At 47.5% G+C, this 18,010-nt stretch overlaps 1 protein-coding gene across 3 annotated transcripts; it reads right to left on the bottom strand.

Annotated features, from left to right (window-relative positions):
- Positions 1-770: 770 nt before the first annotated feature.
- On the bottom strand, positions 771-17,856 carry CRAT (carnitine O-acetyltransferase). Of its 3 annotated transcripts, XM_086763570.1 has the most exons (15): positions 17,729-17,816; positions 15,700-15,802; positions 14,091-14,354; positions 13,528-13,646; positions 11,322-11,375; positions 10,129-10,294; positions 9,366-9,540; positions 8,694-8,872; positions 7,563-7,663; positions 6,999-7,118; positions 6,349-6,471; positions 5,857-5,992; positions 5,311-5,373; positions 4,574-4,711; positions 771-4,019 (listed from the first exon to the last, which is right to left on the bottom strand). In XM_086763570.1, the coding sequence occupies exons 2-15, from the start codon at positions 15,727-15,729 to the stop codon at positions 3,804-3,806; spliced, it is 1,884 nt and encodes a 627-aa protein (XP_086619696.1). In that variant the 5' UTR covers positions 15,730-15,802; positions 17,729-17,816; the 3' UTR covers positions 771-3,803. The 3 variants fall into 3 exon arrangements, with proteins under 3 accessions (XP_086619696.1, XP_086619697.1, XP_010116808.2); XM_086763571.1 differs by lacking the exon at positions 15,700-15,802 and having other exon boundaries at positions 17,729-17,856; XM_010118506.2 differs by lacking the exon at positions 17,729-17,816 and having other exon boundaries at positions 15,700-16,338.
- Positions 17,857-18,010: the final 154 nt, after the last annotated feature.

Below are 18,010 nucleotides of genomic sequence, written 5' to 3'. Positions count from 1 at the left end.
TTACATCTTGCAAAACCATTTATTTTCTCTTGGAAGTTAACTTACAAAGCCAGAAGGGAGATCACAACTCTCTTCCCCAAGGACAAGGCTGAAAGAGTGGATTGTTTCAAGAGTGGCTAGTGCTTCCCTAGCCTCTCTTAAGCTGGAAATAAATGACAGACTGCTGGAAAAAAACTATTTGTGGAAGCACCTACTGAGAACTAGAGCATAGGGAAGAGGTTTCACCTCCTCATGGAGAGCAGGGTAGTGTAAAAAGTTGTTCAACTTCATGTTGCCTTCAAACCCAAGCTTCCTAAAGTAATTCTTAAGAGTAAGGGAGAGGAAGAAGAGCTCTTGTAAGACTCTTGTAATAAACTTTCCTCTGTTCTCTGAGTTGTTTGTAAACTGCATCTTCTGCCTACTTTTGCTGTACCTTTCCAGAAATCTTTGCAATACTTGATATAGTAGAGATTCCTTAGTGATCCCATGGACTTTCTTAACTAAATGGTGCTGTGCAGGAAAAAGATTTGAGCTCTGCCTTATTATCCTACACTTGTATGAAGTCTCCTGCCACTAGTTCTCTGAAATTGAATATTGTCTTTGGAATATGTGGTTTTGCAAACAGATGCTTTCTATTCCTCCCTTGTACTCAAGGGGGCTGGATGGAGATACTAAGACAATAAAAGGAAGGTGACAGAATGCTGTGGTTCACTGTTCTTGCTGTCCTCACACAAACATCTTCCCATAAGGGTAGTTATGTAACTTCTGCAGTGTCTAAGGAGATTTAAGCCTTTTTGTAGCACTTATCTGTTTATTGTGTTTCAGTTTATTCAAAGAACGTTTCAAAACTTTTCATGACACGGATTACACTACCGAAACAGAATTTAACACAGCTAACCAGCAAAGCATGCAACACTACCAGGCTGTGTTATAAATTGCACTCATAATCCAAGAGTTATCAGAACATTTTCAGTCTATGCATTTCTAAAATTATTTGTTCCAAGTCAGTAGTTTTTCTGGAACTTAAGTTTCTTGTACTTAATGTGCCTTTAAGACAACGGACACCTCTTCATAAAACAATCAGACGGTCAGAAACAGGGAGGAGAATAGTATTCAGTAAGCCGACACCAGAAAATCAAGAAGGTATGAACTGAAGCACATCACATATTAGAACTTGTACAATAAGAAAAGACTTTGTAGAGGAAAAATCTTGTAGTGATTTTAGCGTCCTTTCAAGAACTTAAAAATATCACCTTCATTCATCTGAATTTCAGCTCTGTGTATCATTAAGGATGCATTAAGTGGTTTATGAATCTTGTATCTCTTTCAGAGTGATAGTCTGCTTCTTGCAGCTGTACTCTGCTGAAGCTAATGCATATCCAGATTTAGATCCAGAATAGATCACTCTCATCTTCTGAGATACAGTTACAGCAGCGTGTACTTCTGCTTAATCTTTAATAGGCACTTTGCTTTGAGAGTCAGAAGTAGAAAAGGGGCGGTCTCAAATACTTACGCGGCAATACTGTAGCATCAGCGGTTGAAGGCATTGCAGACAGACTTGTCCTCTAGCAACAGAGGTTGACTCAGTATGGGAGGGAGGGTTACTTTGGCAAAAGCAGTATTTTTCAATATAAAAGGCTCCATAAACCCAGATGTCATTCCAGCAAGGTTTGGTCTTTTATGTAGTATTTACACAGTCACTTACACCGTGATAATACTGAGTATCCTCTTGCAGTTTCAGTCTAACTCATACAGAGGAGTCCACAGAGCAGGGATGTGTGCTTGCAGATTTGTAGTGCTCCCACTGGTTTTCTTAGACTATCTCACTCCATTCAGGATTCTTCTAAAAGATCAACTATAAATCCATGTAGATGATGTGAAAGTCGCAGTTCATACAATCACTGGCTGTGCAGGTGAGTTTCAGTTAAAGTTTCCTTTTTAAGGTTTATCTAGGTATAAGATAGAAGCTTTGAACTAACATCCTTTTAGCAAAAAATGCAGTAGTATTGGCTTGTGTTTTTCAAGAAACAAATTAGATTTTTTTTTTCTTTTACTTCAAACAGGTTTAGTGCAAACTTCTTCATATATATTCACCAAGGCACTTTGATCATGTCCCTTGCTGTTCTATGATCAGAAAAGTAGCAATTATGATCAAATATTTCCCTGTAACAAAACAGGCCATCAGACTCCTAATGGTTCTTGTTTGTGGTGATGTCCTAGCACCCACATCTTGAAGGGTGTGCAATCCCTGTTGCAGAAATAGCACTAGAATTCTTCTTTACCATATGTTTTTTTAAATAAAAGTATAGTCAGGAGCTTGGATTCTGGCAGATGCATTGGAAGCAGTGCTTACAAAAATTCCTATGCTACAATTGTATGTTAGCATTTGTATATATAATTTTTTGTGTCAAGTTTGTCAACTGCACATGAGAAGACTATCGTAAGATCACTCTCTTGCAGAATAGAGCTGGCACAAATCTGAGTAACATGGCAGTAAGAAAAAACTCCCAAGAGTGGCAGAGAAGGTGCTGTACTGTTACTGCAGGAAAAGTGGCTGCCGCAGTGGACAAATATCTACCCTGCCTGCATGTCCTCAACTTTCTTCCTACTTTTCAAGATTTTTCTGCCTTGTTAAAACAGTGATGTGAAGGAAGGGTGATTCTGCAGCTGTTTTTCCTCTAGCTCTAACAGGTTTGAACTCTGTGGGCCAGAAACAGAAGTATGGTCTGGAGTTCCTGATCAGAAACATTCTTATTTGTCCACAACTTAGGCATAACACATTATGCACAAATACCTTGTTTATGAAAACAAGGTATAAAACCACACTAGGGTAACATGTGTGCCCTGATGGAGACTAGGCGTGTGGCCTTCTGGCTAGTAAGGAGATGGTCAGCATCTGTTTGTCTTCCTCGATTCCAAAGCAAGGTACGGTGAAGCAAGTGGCCTGCTAAATCTCATCTCTGCAAATGTTAAGGTACATAAAGCCAAAGCTAGCAAAACCTGTGTGAGAGTTTTGTGGAAGTTTTGTGGGGAAAAAGCTTTATGCTGAGCCTGAAGATCGATGGCTAGGACCACAACAGCAAGCTTAACAAAAAGCCCAGAACAACAATAACAAAAAAAACCACCGTAGTTTGTAGCAAATTATAGTCTGTTGTTAATAGGGTCAGTGCAACAGAAAGGAGATCCCAGCATCCTAAAACGAAGGGAAGGGAACGTTCCCAGGCCTGTAAAGGTGTAATGGTTGAGGTGCCTGGGATAAGTAGTGCAGTGCACTCTAAAGACTGGATCTGCTCTGACTTAAGAACTTTTTTCTCCCCTTGCCAAAGTTCAATGGTGACATTTTGCTGGAGCAGCAGAAAAATCTTCAGTCAAGTTTGAAAGATGCTGCACTCTTCTGAAGACTAAACCAGCAAAAAGACTTGGTCTTACAGTCGTTCCATCAAATAATCAACATTCCCTGCTTTTCCTGGAGAAGAACTACCTTCATCACCAAATGGATTTAGGTACTGGTAAGGACTCCGCTTGCTGTATTCCTTCACAGTAAGTTCCATAACAATCACATTTCAGTCCTCTTTGAGGACAGGAAGGTGCACTTTGCGTTGATGGGAGAGGACCAGTCAGTTCTGCTTCATCTTAAGACAGTGTTTCCTCTCACCGCTAATATCTGCAGATGACCATTCTGTAACCTCTTGATGAAAACAAATGGTAGACGCCCTCCTAGGTTCCAGGGCAAGCTGTCCCCTCAGTCATTTTCTGAGGAGCTGGGAACTTCAGTGCATGAGGGATAGCCCCTTTAGTTGGGGGTTTTGTATCATGTTTGCCCCTTACAGTTTGGATTTGGGAGTGGACTGGAGCAAGATCCTCATGTCTAGCAGTGCTTTCTCAAGATAATGTGCCATGCGGGCTGCGTTTGTCTCAGCACAGCTGTTGAATGCTGAAATTGCAAAGTTAATGTGTTCATCCATAGGGTTGTAACAGATTCCATAGCCATCTGGAACCACGGGACCAAAACACATCACACAGTCTGTCTTTGCTGGGACCTGTAGAGACAATGTAATTAAAAACTTCTAACCAGCCAGAGAGAAATGCAGCCATCAAATGCTGACAGCTCTGTTAACACTAGAAGAAAACGCCATCTCATGAAGATGCTCTAGAAGAGGGACTTTTTGGTCAGACCCACCTACCACCACATAAATGCTGGACTCTGCCATTTAGTAGCAATTTGTTTTCCTCTACATTTGCCAAAGAGTACTTCTCCCCAAGATAAGCTTGTAATAAGTCACAAGCAGAACTGTATCAGTAAGAATCGCAGCACAGCGGGTGAATGTCTGGCAGCTAACTTCAATTGATATCGCTTGCATTTAGACACCAAACACTTCTGGTGATCTGGGCCTTGGTTATGCTGGTGTTTTACAGGCTTGAGAGGGACTGTGGTAGCTAGAAGATCAGATCTGCAGCTTTATGGGATTGGTAGCAGGCTTAAAAATTTCTGTCCCTCAGTGAGGATTAGCTTCTAACAGAAGGAAATGAAGGAGAAATGTGGAGAAGAAAGGCAATGAAAAAAAGAGCATTTCTGTGCTCAGATGAGTCCTACCTGGCTGGTTGAGAGATTGAAGTGCATTGCAACAGCGTATGCTGTGTCCATGAACAGTTCGGGTATGCTCACTAGGTCCTCAATAGCTTGAAGCTTCAAGCCCAAGAGGTGGCGGTCTATCGCGTTGCCCCTTATTGCCTGGAAGGAAGAGAGACTAGATGGAAGCCTGCCTAGCAGGCAAGCGAGTAAAACTGTCAATTTATTTGGGTTCAAGAAAAAAGCACTTCTAAAAAAAAAATCTCTAGATGTTTAAAGTTAGAAGAAAACTAGATCTTGCCTTTAGGACCAACAGTCAGTTTTGTTTGTAAGGACTGTGAAATTAAACACAGTGTGGAACAAACCTTACAGTTCCTGCCCATGGGCTCCCTCTGGCTTAAGGGGTTGTTCTGGTTTTGTTTAGTGAGGAGACTGCATAGTCTGGTCCCGATCAGGGCTAAACTACGACAGGGGTCCTCATGCAAGTTTGGCATTTATCACAACAATACCAGTGAGAACTGAAGCTATTTTCATATCTGATTCTCTCCTTTAGGTTGGTCACAAAGGAGATTTAAACCACTAGCTAGGGATAGAGCATTCATTCTGTGGCCTGCAGCACTGTCAGATGGGAGTTAGCCCCGTGCAGCAGCCCTAATGGCCACATTACTGTGGCAGCAGAGAAAGCTCTTCATGTCTTGTGTTTCACCAAACCTGTATTTGCTATGTAAAACCCCAACACTGGCTCTATAGAGCACACTCACCAGATCAGTGTATTCCCTGTGGGCCTGGGTAGCTCTCCGCAGCAAGTCTGCTTTCTCCTGGTCCTGAGAACACACAGACCTGTCTGTAAGTTTTTCTGTAGAATGGAAAACCTCATTTTGGCTGTTCCTCTAGGCTGGAGGGCGTTTTTGCCTTGGGTGTCTATACTAGACTAACTTTTACATTTGCTAGATTTAATTTTTAAATCATTTTGTTCAGCTGTGTTACTTCATTCTGACTGGAGTTCTCCATCATCAGTAGCAGAACTTACTTTGGGTAGTTAAACAAACTTCTAGAGGGGACATACTTCCTTTTAGTGGGAATAGAAAAGTCCACATGTTGTTTCCCAGGCTTTCAATACATGGGAAAGGAAAGCCAAATAAAACCCAAGGTGTGTAACTGTATACTCCAAGCTATGTTTTAGCTCGGCTCCTTATCAGGTGCAGTTCTGCTTAGGTGAAACCAGCTGACACAGGGTTAGCCAAATAAGCAGCTTTTCTCTTTTTTTGCAGTGGAGTCCTCTTACTCCGCTTCTTTAAGATCCTCACCGATTTGTCAGGGCTGTCCATTGACTGCACAAACTTAAGAGAGTCTACAGAAGTGGAGCGGATGGTGTCTGTGCGGCCCAGGCGGAACATCCTTAGCGATGCGCTCTCGTATGTGGCACAGACATGGCCGTACATCCTGAAAGATGGAGAAGAAAGTCACAGAAGTGAGTTAGTCCTGACAGGAATGGCCTCTTGTGAAGCAGAAGAACTGGGAGGAAGAAGGAGACTATGTGAGTGAGCCCGTTGACAGCTGATCTCTGATGCTTCCTTACTACAGTTGTACACACATCGAGGGGTTAATCTCACCCGTTGCTTGGCAGCTGCCACAAGTGAGATTTGCAGTTCAGCCCCAGTGCCTGGGGAAAACATGGGACTTGGGAAGCAAGCCACAGCAGCCTGCAAGAGACTTGTCTGTGCCACCTTTATCAAGGTGGCTCACGTACTTGAGTCTGATGGTGAAGATGCTGAGAAGCTACCTACTGGTTGTCTTACCTGTAATATGCTAGCTGCAAGGCCAGCTGGATAAAAGCATCAGGACTTATCTTCTCTGACTTGGGGAAGGTTTTCCCAAATTGATGAAAAACCATGACTTTGATATCCAGATCTTCCACCATTCTGCAAGGAAAGAAAGAGGAAGTGTTCCTTTCCCTGTTGTAACACAAAGGTATGGATTGACTGTCCCTTGTAACACAAAGGTATGGATTTGCTTTTACAAGGCTCAGAGAGAACAGGCTATTTGGATCTGACCTACGCAGGGACAGAGAGCTCCATCACACACAGGCTTGTTTGGGGAGCACCATGGAGATGAGCTTTTTTTTGGCCACTGCTGAAAATTTTCACCAGGTTAGATGGGGGTGTGTGTGTGTTTATGCTCCACTATCCCTAGTTAGATCAGGTAAAGCTGTGTTCTTTCTCAGTCAAGTGGGATGGCTCAGCAATTACCCCTTTCCAGCACCTTTGACTTTATTCCTGGCAGGTAGCTTTGGTGTGGTTTTCACCTAGGTTCAATGTTGTTGACCTAAGAAGTCACTGGGAAAAACTGCCTGGCTGCAGTGGGGGCAGCCTCATTCAAACCACTGACACATTCCAAAGGGGGACATGAATTACTCACTCAGCAGCCCTCTCCGCTGCCTCATACTTACATGTTGAGGTTCTGCTTTGCTTTCTCTATGTCATTCTTGATTTCTGGGGTGATGTTAAACCGCAGCTTTCTGGGCATTGGCAAAGGAATCATGGGTGATCTTATCAGCTCAGGTTTCTTCCTGCATAGAGAAATGATGTTAAACCAGACCTTTAACGTGAGGCTTAGCCAAGCACACCAGAACATGGGTAGAAATGCACTGGAGATCTTCCCTAAGACACTAGTCACAGGCTGAAAGATTCTTCACGGTGCCATTATTATGTTTTTTGAAGGGTATGAAAGAAATGTCTTCTGTGCTAAAAGAAACACGTCTCCCAGGCAGCAGTCCTGCTAACTCTGAACAGTGCAATTCTCTGAGAGTGGAAGCAGTAGCAAAACCTACCAGAGTAGATTGGCCACTCAGTTCTCATCGTGAATGTAAGAACTGCCACACCTAATTAGCATACCCCTACCTTCCTCTAGAACAAGCTCCTAGGGGTGAGCTGTGAAGAGGCATGTTCTTGGGGAGCAGGTGCTTTTAAACCTTTCTCCAATCCTGAGGAAAAGCAGAGAAAGCAGGACTCACGTGTACTCCACAATGTGATCCAGAAGAGCAACAATGGGTGGGCCTTCTGAGGGAGCGTGCTCGTATACAAGACCACAGGAGCCATCTTCAGCAATGATGAACTACGAGAGAAGCATGAGAGAACACTGTTGAAGACAGATACCCAGTGTGTGAAGCAGGAGCTATCCAGAGATCTTGGTATCTCACTGCTCCGTATCAGAGTGGACAGTGATCCTGTACACTGGAAAGGGAACACAAAGCTCTCATTTAGCAGAACTGCAATGGATGCCTTTCAGCAGGGCTAGAACATTCGATACCACCGTTACAGTTTTGCAAAATTTACTGAATAAGAGCATGCCTGATAGATACATTGGTGTGCTTAGTGTCCTGGCAAGACAGAGTGGTTCAATGGTTTTGATTTACTTTGCACACATAATACAGGAATAATATCACCATGTGCTGGCTTACCCTTACTTTTCAATTAGCTGGCACATCTAAGCTTTATCCCATCAATGAAGAGTTCCAAATAGGAACAAAATAGCTGAAAACGTTACGAAGAGTTCAGCAGATACAAGAATCTTTTAAAGCGCCACTGCTACTATCCATGAGCCAGGATATACCAACTAATGAAGGAGAAGCTCAAATAGCAGCTGCTTTTGAAGGTTCCTGACAAGACTGAATGGAAAAAGGATCAGAGGGACGCTGTGGGATGGCAGCTTATGTTTGAAAAATCAAAACAAAAAGCCATTGGGCAGCTTCTGGCAGAAACAGGAGAAGTAACAAGCCTAGAGGAGATACAAGGAACAGACCTCCCTACGTTTGGGCTGTCTCAAAGCAGACAAAGCATTGTTCACTGCAGGCAGAAAATTGATTTACAAGGAACACAAAGAACTGCTACACTGAATAAGCGTGGGCAGAGGCAGTAAAAGAAACAAAAGTCCCCGAGGCAAGGAAGAGTGCTTGTGGTGACTGCAAGGGAAACCGTAGGATCTCAGACAGTCAGCCACCACACCTTGTCTCTCCTATTTCTCCACCCTCTTGATATGAGGAAAATTTTCCTGCAAAAAGTTTCTGAGATTTCTTGGGCCTTTGTAGTCTCAGGAGTCTCCTCCAGGCCCATATCTTCAGCATCTTTACAGCATCAGCACTTACTTGAAGTGTTTTGTCAAACCATCGGTTCCCACTGTTCCAGCGGCTGCCTCCACCGTGCAGCATCTGAGCAGCCACTCGGCTCTTGTAGACGTCCTCAGAGACCCGTGGCATAGGCGCATCAAGGCAGACAGTGCAAATGCTCTTCTCAATCGTACGCACAGATTCCTTGTTGGTCTTATCTGGGAGAGAAATGAACAGCAAATAAGGAACGGGAGCTGAGAAAATTGCATTTTAATTGGAGGGAGATTGAAATTTGAAAGAGCAGGTTTGGAGGACCCAGTGTTGGATTCCCATTGTACCTCAGTGCAATACTGGTCATTTAGGGGTGTATACAGTTACTAAAATTGTAGCCAGATGGGTTGTTAGAGAGGTGAGCATGCTGCATTCACTCTCCTTTTTTCATGTTTTTTACATCCCACCCATTTGCAAGGCAACAAACTCTAGGATGTCAGGTCTAACAAAACAAGCTTCGGACTTCGCCTGTCTACCTTCCAAAACAAAAATAACAATACTTTGCAGTGAAATCAGGTTGCTTCCTTGAGGTGGAAAGCTCATATTATCTGTCCAGAACAAGCTTTGAAAGGAAAGAACTGAGCGGAGCACAGCAGTGAGGTTGGTAGTTCAAGCATTTGTGGTGGCTGTTAGCCCTTGCATGTTAGGGGCTCTACAGACCTTTCAGAAGGTTGTTGTAGGCTTTTGCCCAGGTGTTTCGGTGGTTGGTAGTAAGGATCCCAATAGGCTCTTTGTTTGTTTGGAGGGAGGTGTTCCATATCTTCTCCAGCTGAGTGAAGAGTTGGTCAGAGGTGAGGGGACTTCCATCACTGTTGTAAACATCCAGCTCAAAGAACTGAAGGTGAGAAGAGCAGACAAGGACAGAGACAGAACATGAGAGATCTTTATTGTCCAGCCTCAGAAGCAGGGAACAGCCACTTTGAGAAGGTAAGACCTGACCTAAGGTCTCCTTACAAGCTGACTTCTTTGGAGGATGCTCAGAATAGAGAGACTTAAGTTGAACTTCTCTTGCAGGGCACAAATACAGTCCAGGTTTTAAGAAGCTCAGAAACCTTGGTAATGAAGGCCAAAATACACGAGGAATTCCTGTTTCTGAGACTCGGCTGTGGTGGTAGGGTTTTTATCCAATTTCTACTTGCAGTTTCCAATTTCAGATGTGATCTCTGGGCTTTGAGAGACAGGAATTGCAGGGACAAGAAATGGGAAGAGAGCATTTTTCTGCCTTGTAGTCTGTTGTTCACACACAGCGATCCCAGCTGTTTGCCAGCTAAGGCCAAAGGAAATAAAGGGAGCAGGAATTAATCCCTGGTGAGGCAAACCCTGTGGGCAGAGACTTTCTATTGTTCCCTTTCCTCTGGACCACAGCTAGCTGAAAGGGACACCTGCATCTAAACAAACCTCGCAAGCTCAGCAGCTGCCGTACCTGGAAGTTGTGAACCACTGTGATATGTCTGGATTGCTTTTTGCCTTTGGCGTAGTTGACAATGGAGTCCCGCTTGGGCCCAGGAATGCGGCAGGATGAGAGGATCTGGTAGTACTGGTTCATGCAGAGGGGCTTCCCCCCCATGTACTCCACTGGAAGGGTCTCACTGGACAGACAGCAAGGTAAGGAGGGAGGGGGAGAGAAAACAGATCAGTGAGAAGGCCTGCACTCCCCACACAAGACGGGCACAGGCTCAACCATGCAGCTGCTGTCACTAACTCCAGCAAGACCTAAATGTGTTGGTGCTGGTGGTATAAAAAAAGAGGCCGTCCTTCCCCATTCCTACCAGCTTTCTTAGTAGGGGCTACACAAAATGTCTGTTTGCTGGCCCATTGTTTGGGAAGGGGAAAAGAATTATGTGTTTAGTAACGCCAGAAAAATAGATCCCTGGACTAACTATATAGCTTAGCATACACCATGCAGAGAAGAATCCAGGGCACAATACACTGTGAGATGTGTTGTTTCCTATGAAATGGCAGAAAGAGGTTTTCAGCTGTAATTTTGAGTGGTGAATGTCTGAAGTGCTATCTGTGACCCGTGAACTAGGCTGGGACTCGGTCGATCACCTGAGCAGTCGTATTCCAAGTACCCTTCTCACAGCCGGCCCTGAGACTTCTCTGGATCTGGATGTAAAGGTGTGATGTTGGTAATGTGTTGGTAAATGTATTTTTGGAACATAAATAAGCTATGTTCAGCAGAGGTTTGGTAATCAGAAGAAAAAGGGTAGGGAGGAACAAGTTTCTCTAGAGCTCATGCCGTCTAGCTGGGAGATGAGAAACACCAGAAACCCAAAATGAGAGAAACAAATTCCTGCTGCCTGAGCTGTAACTTGTTCTGTGGGCAAACAAAAGTATGTAGCTCTACAAGACAGTCAGTTGGGCTCACTCCCTCTAAGCACGTATGCGTGCCAATGAAAGTATTACGGCAAACAACGTGAAGAAAGAAAAGTAAAGTTGCTTTTTTTCCAGTGGTGATGACCTTGGCAGTAAGCAGTGATGTTGATTACAATACATCTTTTCAAAGATGTGCTGTCTTCTCTTGCCTTTCTATTTGGAAGGGAGATTTATTGCCTGGGCTCAGCCTCTCTGTGACAGTAAGAAACATCTGAGAAGTCAGGAGAGTCGCTAACTCACTTGTCAATCATGGTCTTGAAATCCAGGATGCCCTCAATCAGCTTGGCAGCAAACCTGGAAAAAATACCAAATATAACAAGTTGAGATTCAAACACAGAACATCTGGGGCTGAGGAACTAGCTGAGGAGGGCTGGCAGAGCTTCTTTCTGCTCCTTAGAAAGTTCAGCCCCTGTTGTGCCCATCGCTGGTTAGTGGGTAACAGCCACTCTGGGGTTGCGATTTGAGATTGCTGGATAGTCCTACCATGTAGCGCTTGATTTTTTAATGTATCTCACTGTATAACTGAGGAACTCTGGACAGCTTTCAAGAAAGCAGGGTTCAGTCCAGATGCATAAATGACGCTCTAATAGCAGCATTTTTTACTGGCATGTTGTGATTTTATCACGTCCTAGTTCTGAGTCGCAGCATTAAACCAGCACCAAGAAAAAGGTATTTCTGCCCTTCCCTGGCCAGGGGCCACCTCTGAGTTTGAAGCCAAGACACAGCTGTATCTCCTTGCGTCCAACACTCACCACTGCTGACTGAGTTCCTCCCTGATTAATGTTCTACTGCTAATGCAACTCTCTTAAGAGCATTCCTCTGGCATTGAGGGATCTGAAAAAATGCAGGCGCGCTGCATGCTGGTGTTGTGTTTACCAGAATCAACACAAACACTGCCAGTGCCAACTCCCAGCAGGGAGGGAGGCTGTCACAAGCCACATCAAACTGCTCCAGCTTGGGAGTGACAGGTTGGCCTACTCTGACCTGGGAGCTCCCACCCACACAGGGGAGGAAAGAGGGCAAGAGGTTGCAGTCAGCTGAGCTTCAAAGGCTTTAAAGTGGTGCGAGCATTTGGCGTTGGCAAGCAGTGTCATCTAGATTTGCTCAGCATGCCCATCCCTAGCAAAGATCAAAGGATGAAACCCCGAGAACCTAAGGGCTCTTAAATAAATAAGACATCCTGCAGAGAGGTTTTCAGTGAAAATTTCCCAGCCTGCTTGCAAAATCTAAAGAAGTAAAACAGATGGGAAACAACAGTGAGAGAGCCTCTGTTCCCTTCCAGAGAGCAAACAGCCTGGGAGCAGAGTCAGGGCTTGCGGGGCAGACGGGGAGAGGTTAGCCGATTTGTTTTTAGCCATCAATGTTGCCAGAGTAAGGAATGCAGAACTCCACTTTCTAAATTTGCCTTCTGGTTTCTGAAGCTTTAGTCTCAAGCCACACTGTGAAACTTCATTCTGCAGCCACCAACTATACAAACACGCACTTGGATTGTGTTTTACGTGGGAGCCCAGACTCTTGTGCAGCTTCTCGGTTCCACTGGCTGGGGCACTGGCTCTATTTGGGTAACTTAAGAGTGACTGACACGAGAGACGGCTTTCAAAGGTGTGTGCTTAGTCTTGCATTGTCTCTGTAAGGCTCACCCTCTGCTCCCCTGCTCAGGTGTATCCACCGGAGCGGAAGGGAGGGTTTGTTCTCACTGCTGCTTTTTATCTGCCAGAGCAGTGATGACTGGTAACTGTGGCGAAGGTAACCCTGTACAAAGGTCAATGCTAAAGTTTTGCAAGTGGATTTAATACGCTCATAGTGGTGGTTAAAAATTAAAGGGAGCCCACAAAGAAGAGAGAACACGGCAGAGTTTCATTGCAAGGAAAAATGGAGGCATGGAGGAGAGAGGCTAGTGACTGTTAAGTTTTCCAAACCATGAATCCACAAGTGAAACGACACAGTAGGGGACAGTCCCTGTAGCAGGTTCTCCCATCCCTTTAAACTAGCAAACTCCAGAGGCATTCCTGGTAGGTCTCCCTTACATGCCTTGGCTAGTTTTTATGCCTCCTTTAACTGCACACAGTCTCAGTGCCTCGTAGTCTTTACTCAGATATATCCTCACAATGCCTCCAGCCAGCAACGTGGCCATCCAGCAATGAAGTCCTGTGCTACAGCGAAGACCAAAACCTAGGTTTTTAGTCCTAGTTTAGTACCTGAACCACTGGACTCTTTGGTTTTCCCTCTTGATGAAATATTTAGTCTGGTGCAACCAGGAGTCTCCTTACAGCCTGGCAGCTCTTCCTTATCTGTACAGCCCTCTTGCACAGCACAGACAGCTATCAACCTTGGGGACCACGTGCTAATTACTCTCTTTTGCAATCAGCCTGAACACCCTCCTCTTTGCCCAGCAGAGATAGCTCATCCCATCTGAAACTTAGAGGAAGGCAGAAAAGGACTTTACCTGAGCTGACCTTGTCGATCCAGAAAATCCTGCTTAGGTAAAACCACACCAGGGCTGGAGTGGACCACAACTGGCAGGCGATACTCCAGGTACGCTGTCTTCAGCCACCAGTCTGAGAGCTGGGACGGAGAAAGGCAACATGCAGGCACGGCATCTGCTGCTGTTTGACCTAAGCCTGGCTTAACGGTCTCTGCATCCTGACCCCAGCTCTGTCCCGCAATGAAGGGAAGGAGAGAGGGGGATCTGAGCAAGGTAGCGGGGGCTCTTGGTGCAGGGCTCGAGCAGAGGGTTTCCTTCAGTTTCTTGGGGCAGCTGGGTGCTCCTAACAGGCTAGAGGCTTCAGCAGCCACAGACAGGGTCAGTGACTCCCTGTTCTGCTGTAAATCTGTCTACCCAAGTCCTGGTGAGGAGCTCGCGCAGCCCAGGGAGGCTGGCAGCAGACAGGTCATGAAGGTGATGCCATAAAAACCGTGGTGCCAGTGGATGCAGCCAGGACACCGGAAAGGTGTGCACGAGACCTCCACCCTCCCTAATCAGAGCCTGGGGTCAGAGTCGCCACCTACCCAGTTCTCAGTTTTCTTCGCTCTTCTCTCCAGGCCTTTCTGCAGCCTCTCTCCAACGCCTCCTGGCTTGCGGAACTCGGCCACCAGCTCCTGTGTGTGGTTCAGCTCCTCCTCGGTGATGATGGGCTGCAGAGCCTGCAGGTAGCGGTCCATTGTTTGCTGGAGCGGTGGCACGGGGAGAGGGGGCAAGGCTTCCTGATGAAGTTGGAATCTGCCTGGGATCTTGGTTAAAGCTGTTGGCTTCAGCAGGCCGTAGGGCCTGGCCTGCAAAGCACAGAGCAAATGTCGAGACAAAACTTCCCTGCGACGTGCATGAGGTACCAAAAAAACTGGATCTGGGAGTCTCCATCCCAGCCTCTCTGAGGGCACACAGGTGTTTCAGCATGGAAGCAGAGCACACGAAGCACAAACGCAAGGCACAGATCTACTGAGCGTACACTAGAGACGGTTGTAGGTCATCCAGAAAAGCTGCAAAAAAGAAACTTGATCTCCCAAGATACCGATTCTCAGCTCATCAGAGGAAATGCTGCCAGGATAGTGGTACATCTCCAGCTCTCTGGGCACCTTCCAGCTGAGAGTCCCCATGCGTTCGACAAAGTCAAACCCTTCCATCGCATGGTAAGTGGGAAGAAAGTAAGTTGTGAAAGAAATATTCATCTTAAGTACTGTCAGAAACTGTTTTGTTACTTCTTACAGCAGCGTAAGGCTAGGAAATTAAGCAGAACCCTTGTGCCAAATCAAACGGCCCTTTGGGCTTTGAGGAAGCAGAATTTAGATAACAGCTCTTCTCTGGCCAGGGGTGGTACATTGCCAGCGATGGTCAAGGAAGGACTGCTGTGATCTGCAGGCCTTGGGGCAATGCTCCTTCGTGCTGGTGAGCCTCCCAGTACCGGGTACCCAGCAATATTAGAACCGCCTCTGTCTGGTTGTACTAGTAAGGAGCCTTTGGAGAGGGAACAGTGAGAGCTTTTCAGGAAATTGTAGGTGATGCCAACACATCCTGGGATCCAATGGGGTCATGTGGGAGTGAGAGCCTTAGAAAGCACCATAGCACTTCCCTGGGCGGAGAAATGAAACAGCAAACCCAGTTGCTAACCAGGAAATGAACGTGTCAGTTTTCCCCAAAAGAACAACATCCTCTTGGGTGAACAGGGTTGGACACGCTTTGGCTTGAAGATGTTTAAATTGTACTCCAAAGGTTTTCAGTTCCCTCTGCTCCTCCCCTTCTGTTAAATCTACGGAATCAGACACTCTCCTACAGGACTCTGGACTTTGCCTCCTCAGTGCACTGAGGACGCAAAGCCAATGAGAACATGCCCTTTGATTTCCAAAGCAATGAGAAAATAGCTGTTCCCCCACCTCCCAGGAGTTAAGCACAGAGAAGAAGAAAGAAAGAGCTAAATCTGCAAGGTAACAAAGCCTTTGCGTGGTGCTGAGCCCCCAGAGAAAATGCTCTATGCTCTTTGCAGGACCTGGCAAGAACTAAGGGATCAAGGTTTGGAGAAGAAATGTTATGAACAAGAGAAGAGGGAATTACTGAAACATGAAAGGAGAGTGGGGCTGTGAAGAAATGAAGGGTGTTAATCGTGGCAGTATAGGCATACTGTACCTTCTCTGCTTGCTTCGGCTTCCTATCCATGGCTGGGAGGACAGAAAAGACCGTAAAGCTCTCCCTCGGCCTGTCTCGGTCTCCTCTTCCACCTGACAATGTGCTGCCCGTGCAGGGCGTCACCTCGTTAGCAAACCACCACATGACTGCTCTGATCAGAGGGCTCAAGGCCAGACACGGGCCCGGGAGAGGCCGGGGGTAATCAGACCATCAGGTTGCGTGAACTGCCACGAAGGTACCTTTCTGGGAACCCTCCCGTGGTCACTGACCGTCAGCCCTGCACTGCCCGATGGGTGCTCGCTGATCAATACCGTGTGGGCAGAGTCTCTCTCCGATCAACAGCTCTGGGCCTGCAGCCACGGCAGAAGTGAAAGCGCTGGGGACGTGGTTCCCTCAGCCTTTGCCTGGACCGTGAAACTACAGCGGCCTGAACATCTCCGGGCAGGAGAGACCCCGATTTATGTCCCGGAGTGAGGTGACACCACAGGCTGCCACCGCATGGGACAAGCTGCTGCAGGGAGCACTTCTGTGGGCAATGAGGAATTCAGTCCCTCTGCTCAGGAAAAGGTGAACAGAGGGTGAGATGAGGACAGCTCTCTAGCAGGAGCTGGACACCAGCCCAGCATCACTGTGGGTGGATTAGCTGGAGATGGGAGCAAATTCAGTTTGGGGCTAAAGGCGGCATCTTAGCTGCCCTCACACCCCGTGCACGTGTGGTCATTACTACAAGCTGAGACTTTGGGGGGTTCTAGGTTGTCAACTCTTGAAAAAAATAAGCACCAAAACAGGGCAAGAACAGAACTGTGCGGTCATGAGGAATATCACACCCTCCTTCGTGTCTGTAATCGACTGAGGGGCAGACAAGCACTCTTCTGCATAGCTGAGATCAAGTATGATGATTCCAAACAGTTTCAGATTTTTCCCGGGGTTACAGGGAAAATCCCAAACCAAATTAATTGAAAACACTGCATGTTAAAATGTGGAGTGGATTTGTATCATTCCTGTTTTATGTCCTCTGCTTGTTTGGGTTGAGGTCAAACTCAAGCATTTGGTGGGAGGAGGAACAGTGATCGCAGCTGAACAGAGGAGGCAGCTGGCAGCAAATAGAGCAGACAGTCCACCTTTCCCCGCAAGCGACAGGGAAAACGAACACCAGCGGAGAGCGGGGCGTACAGACATGGCCAGCTCGCGGGCTGGCACTGCTCCTGAACTGCGTTCCAACGCGGCAGATGACCTTTTCCAGAGCCTGCAAAGCTGGTGGGAAATCCACCTGCAGCCTAGGGGGCAGGAGGAATTTCAGAGCAGTGTCTGATTCCCAGCACGGCCACAACATTTAGTGTCAGATGACAGAGGTTTGTCTTTTATTTTAAAATTAGAAGCTGGAGACCCCCCTCAAACCCAGAGACAACCAGCCCTGAATCCATCACGTAGCTGCTGTCATCCCGCTCTGCCTCCTCCTCCCCCAGGATCCGTCAGAGTTCGCAACGAGCAGTTGCTGAGACCAGGCTTTGCTGCGTGTGCGGCCTTCCCCCTGCTCGCAAGGAATGGCACGTTTCAAAGGCAAAGCCTGCAGACACAGACAGGCTCTTGGGCTTCCCTTGCCCCTGAGCAGCCGTGGCCAGCCCCCACCGTCCCTGCTGTGGCCCAGCCCCAAGCCCTCCATCTCTGACAGCTCTGGGGAGCCGAGCCAGCTCGCAACCGAGACCCTCGTCCGAGAGAAGCCAGGCTTTCGGGGTGCCTCGCCCCCGTCCTCACGGCCCTGACCCAGGCAGCCGGGTTTCTCCCCCGGGTTCAGGGAGCGGGGCCACGCAGGGCCATTTCCTCCCCCGGCCCTCCAGGCAGCCCGAGGCGGCAGAGGCTGTGGCTGCCGGAGGCCCCCGCGACAGCACCGGCCCGTGACATCCGTGACACCGGGGCCGTGGCCCAGGCCCGGCCGCCATCTCACGCTACCCCCCCCCGCCCAGTCCCGGACCCGCGGGAGCCCCCCCCTCCCCGCCCTCCCCGCCCTCGGAGCGCAGGCGGCACTTACCACAGCCCTCGCCACGAAGGACAGCATGGCTCCGCACCTGCCCGCGGCCCCGGCCCCGGCCGCCGCCCGCCGCAAGGACACCGGCGACACCGGGCGCCGCCGCCCCGCCGCCGCACTTCGGCCGCCAGGGGGCGGGGCCGCCGCGCCACCATCTTGGAGCGGGGCGAAGCCTGTGCCGCCATCTTGGGGAAGGGCAGAGTCCCGCTGTGAGGGAAGGGAGAGCCGCGGCCTGTGTCTAAGCGAGGATGTGGCTGCCCCGTCAGCTGCTTTCTCCGGGAGTTG

This window comes from Chlamydotis macqueenii, chromosome 20, assembly GCF_036417535.1.
Source record: "Chlamydotis macqueenii isolate bChlMac1 chromosome 20, bChlMac1.mat, whole genome shotgun sequence".
Taxonomy (NCBI): domain Eukaryota; kingdom Metazoa; phylum Chordata; class Aves; order Otidiformes; family Otididae; genus Chlamydotis; species Chlamydotis macqueenii.
Note: the sequence above shows the minus strand (reverse complement) of the source record. Positions and strands in the feature narration are given on the sequence as shown.

Bases quoted from the DNA above. Each gene is read 5' to 3' on its own strand.
- CRAT (XM_010118506.2), bottom strand. From the start codon at position 15,843: ATGTGGTGGTTTGCTAACGAGGTGACGCCCTGCACGGGCAGCACATTG. The intron at 11,376-13,527 runs GTAAAGTCCTTT...TATTTTTTCCAG, and splicing joins GATCGACAAGGTCAGCTCAG to GTTTGCTGCCAAGCTGATTG. The intron at 4,712-5,310 runs GTGAGTGTGCTC...TCTTCCTTCCAG, and splicing joins ACAGGGAATACACTGATCTG to GCAATAAGGGGCAACGCGAT.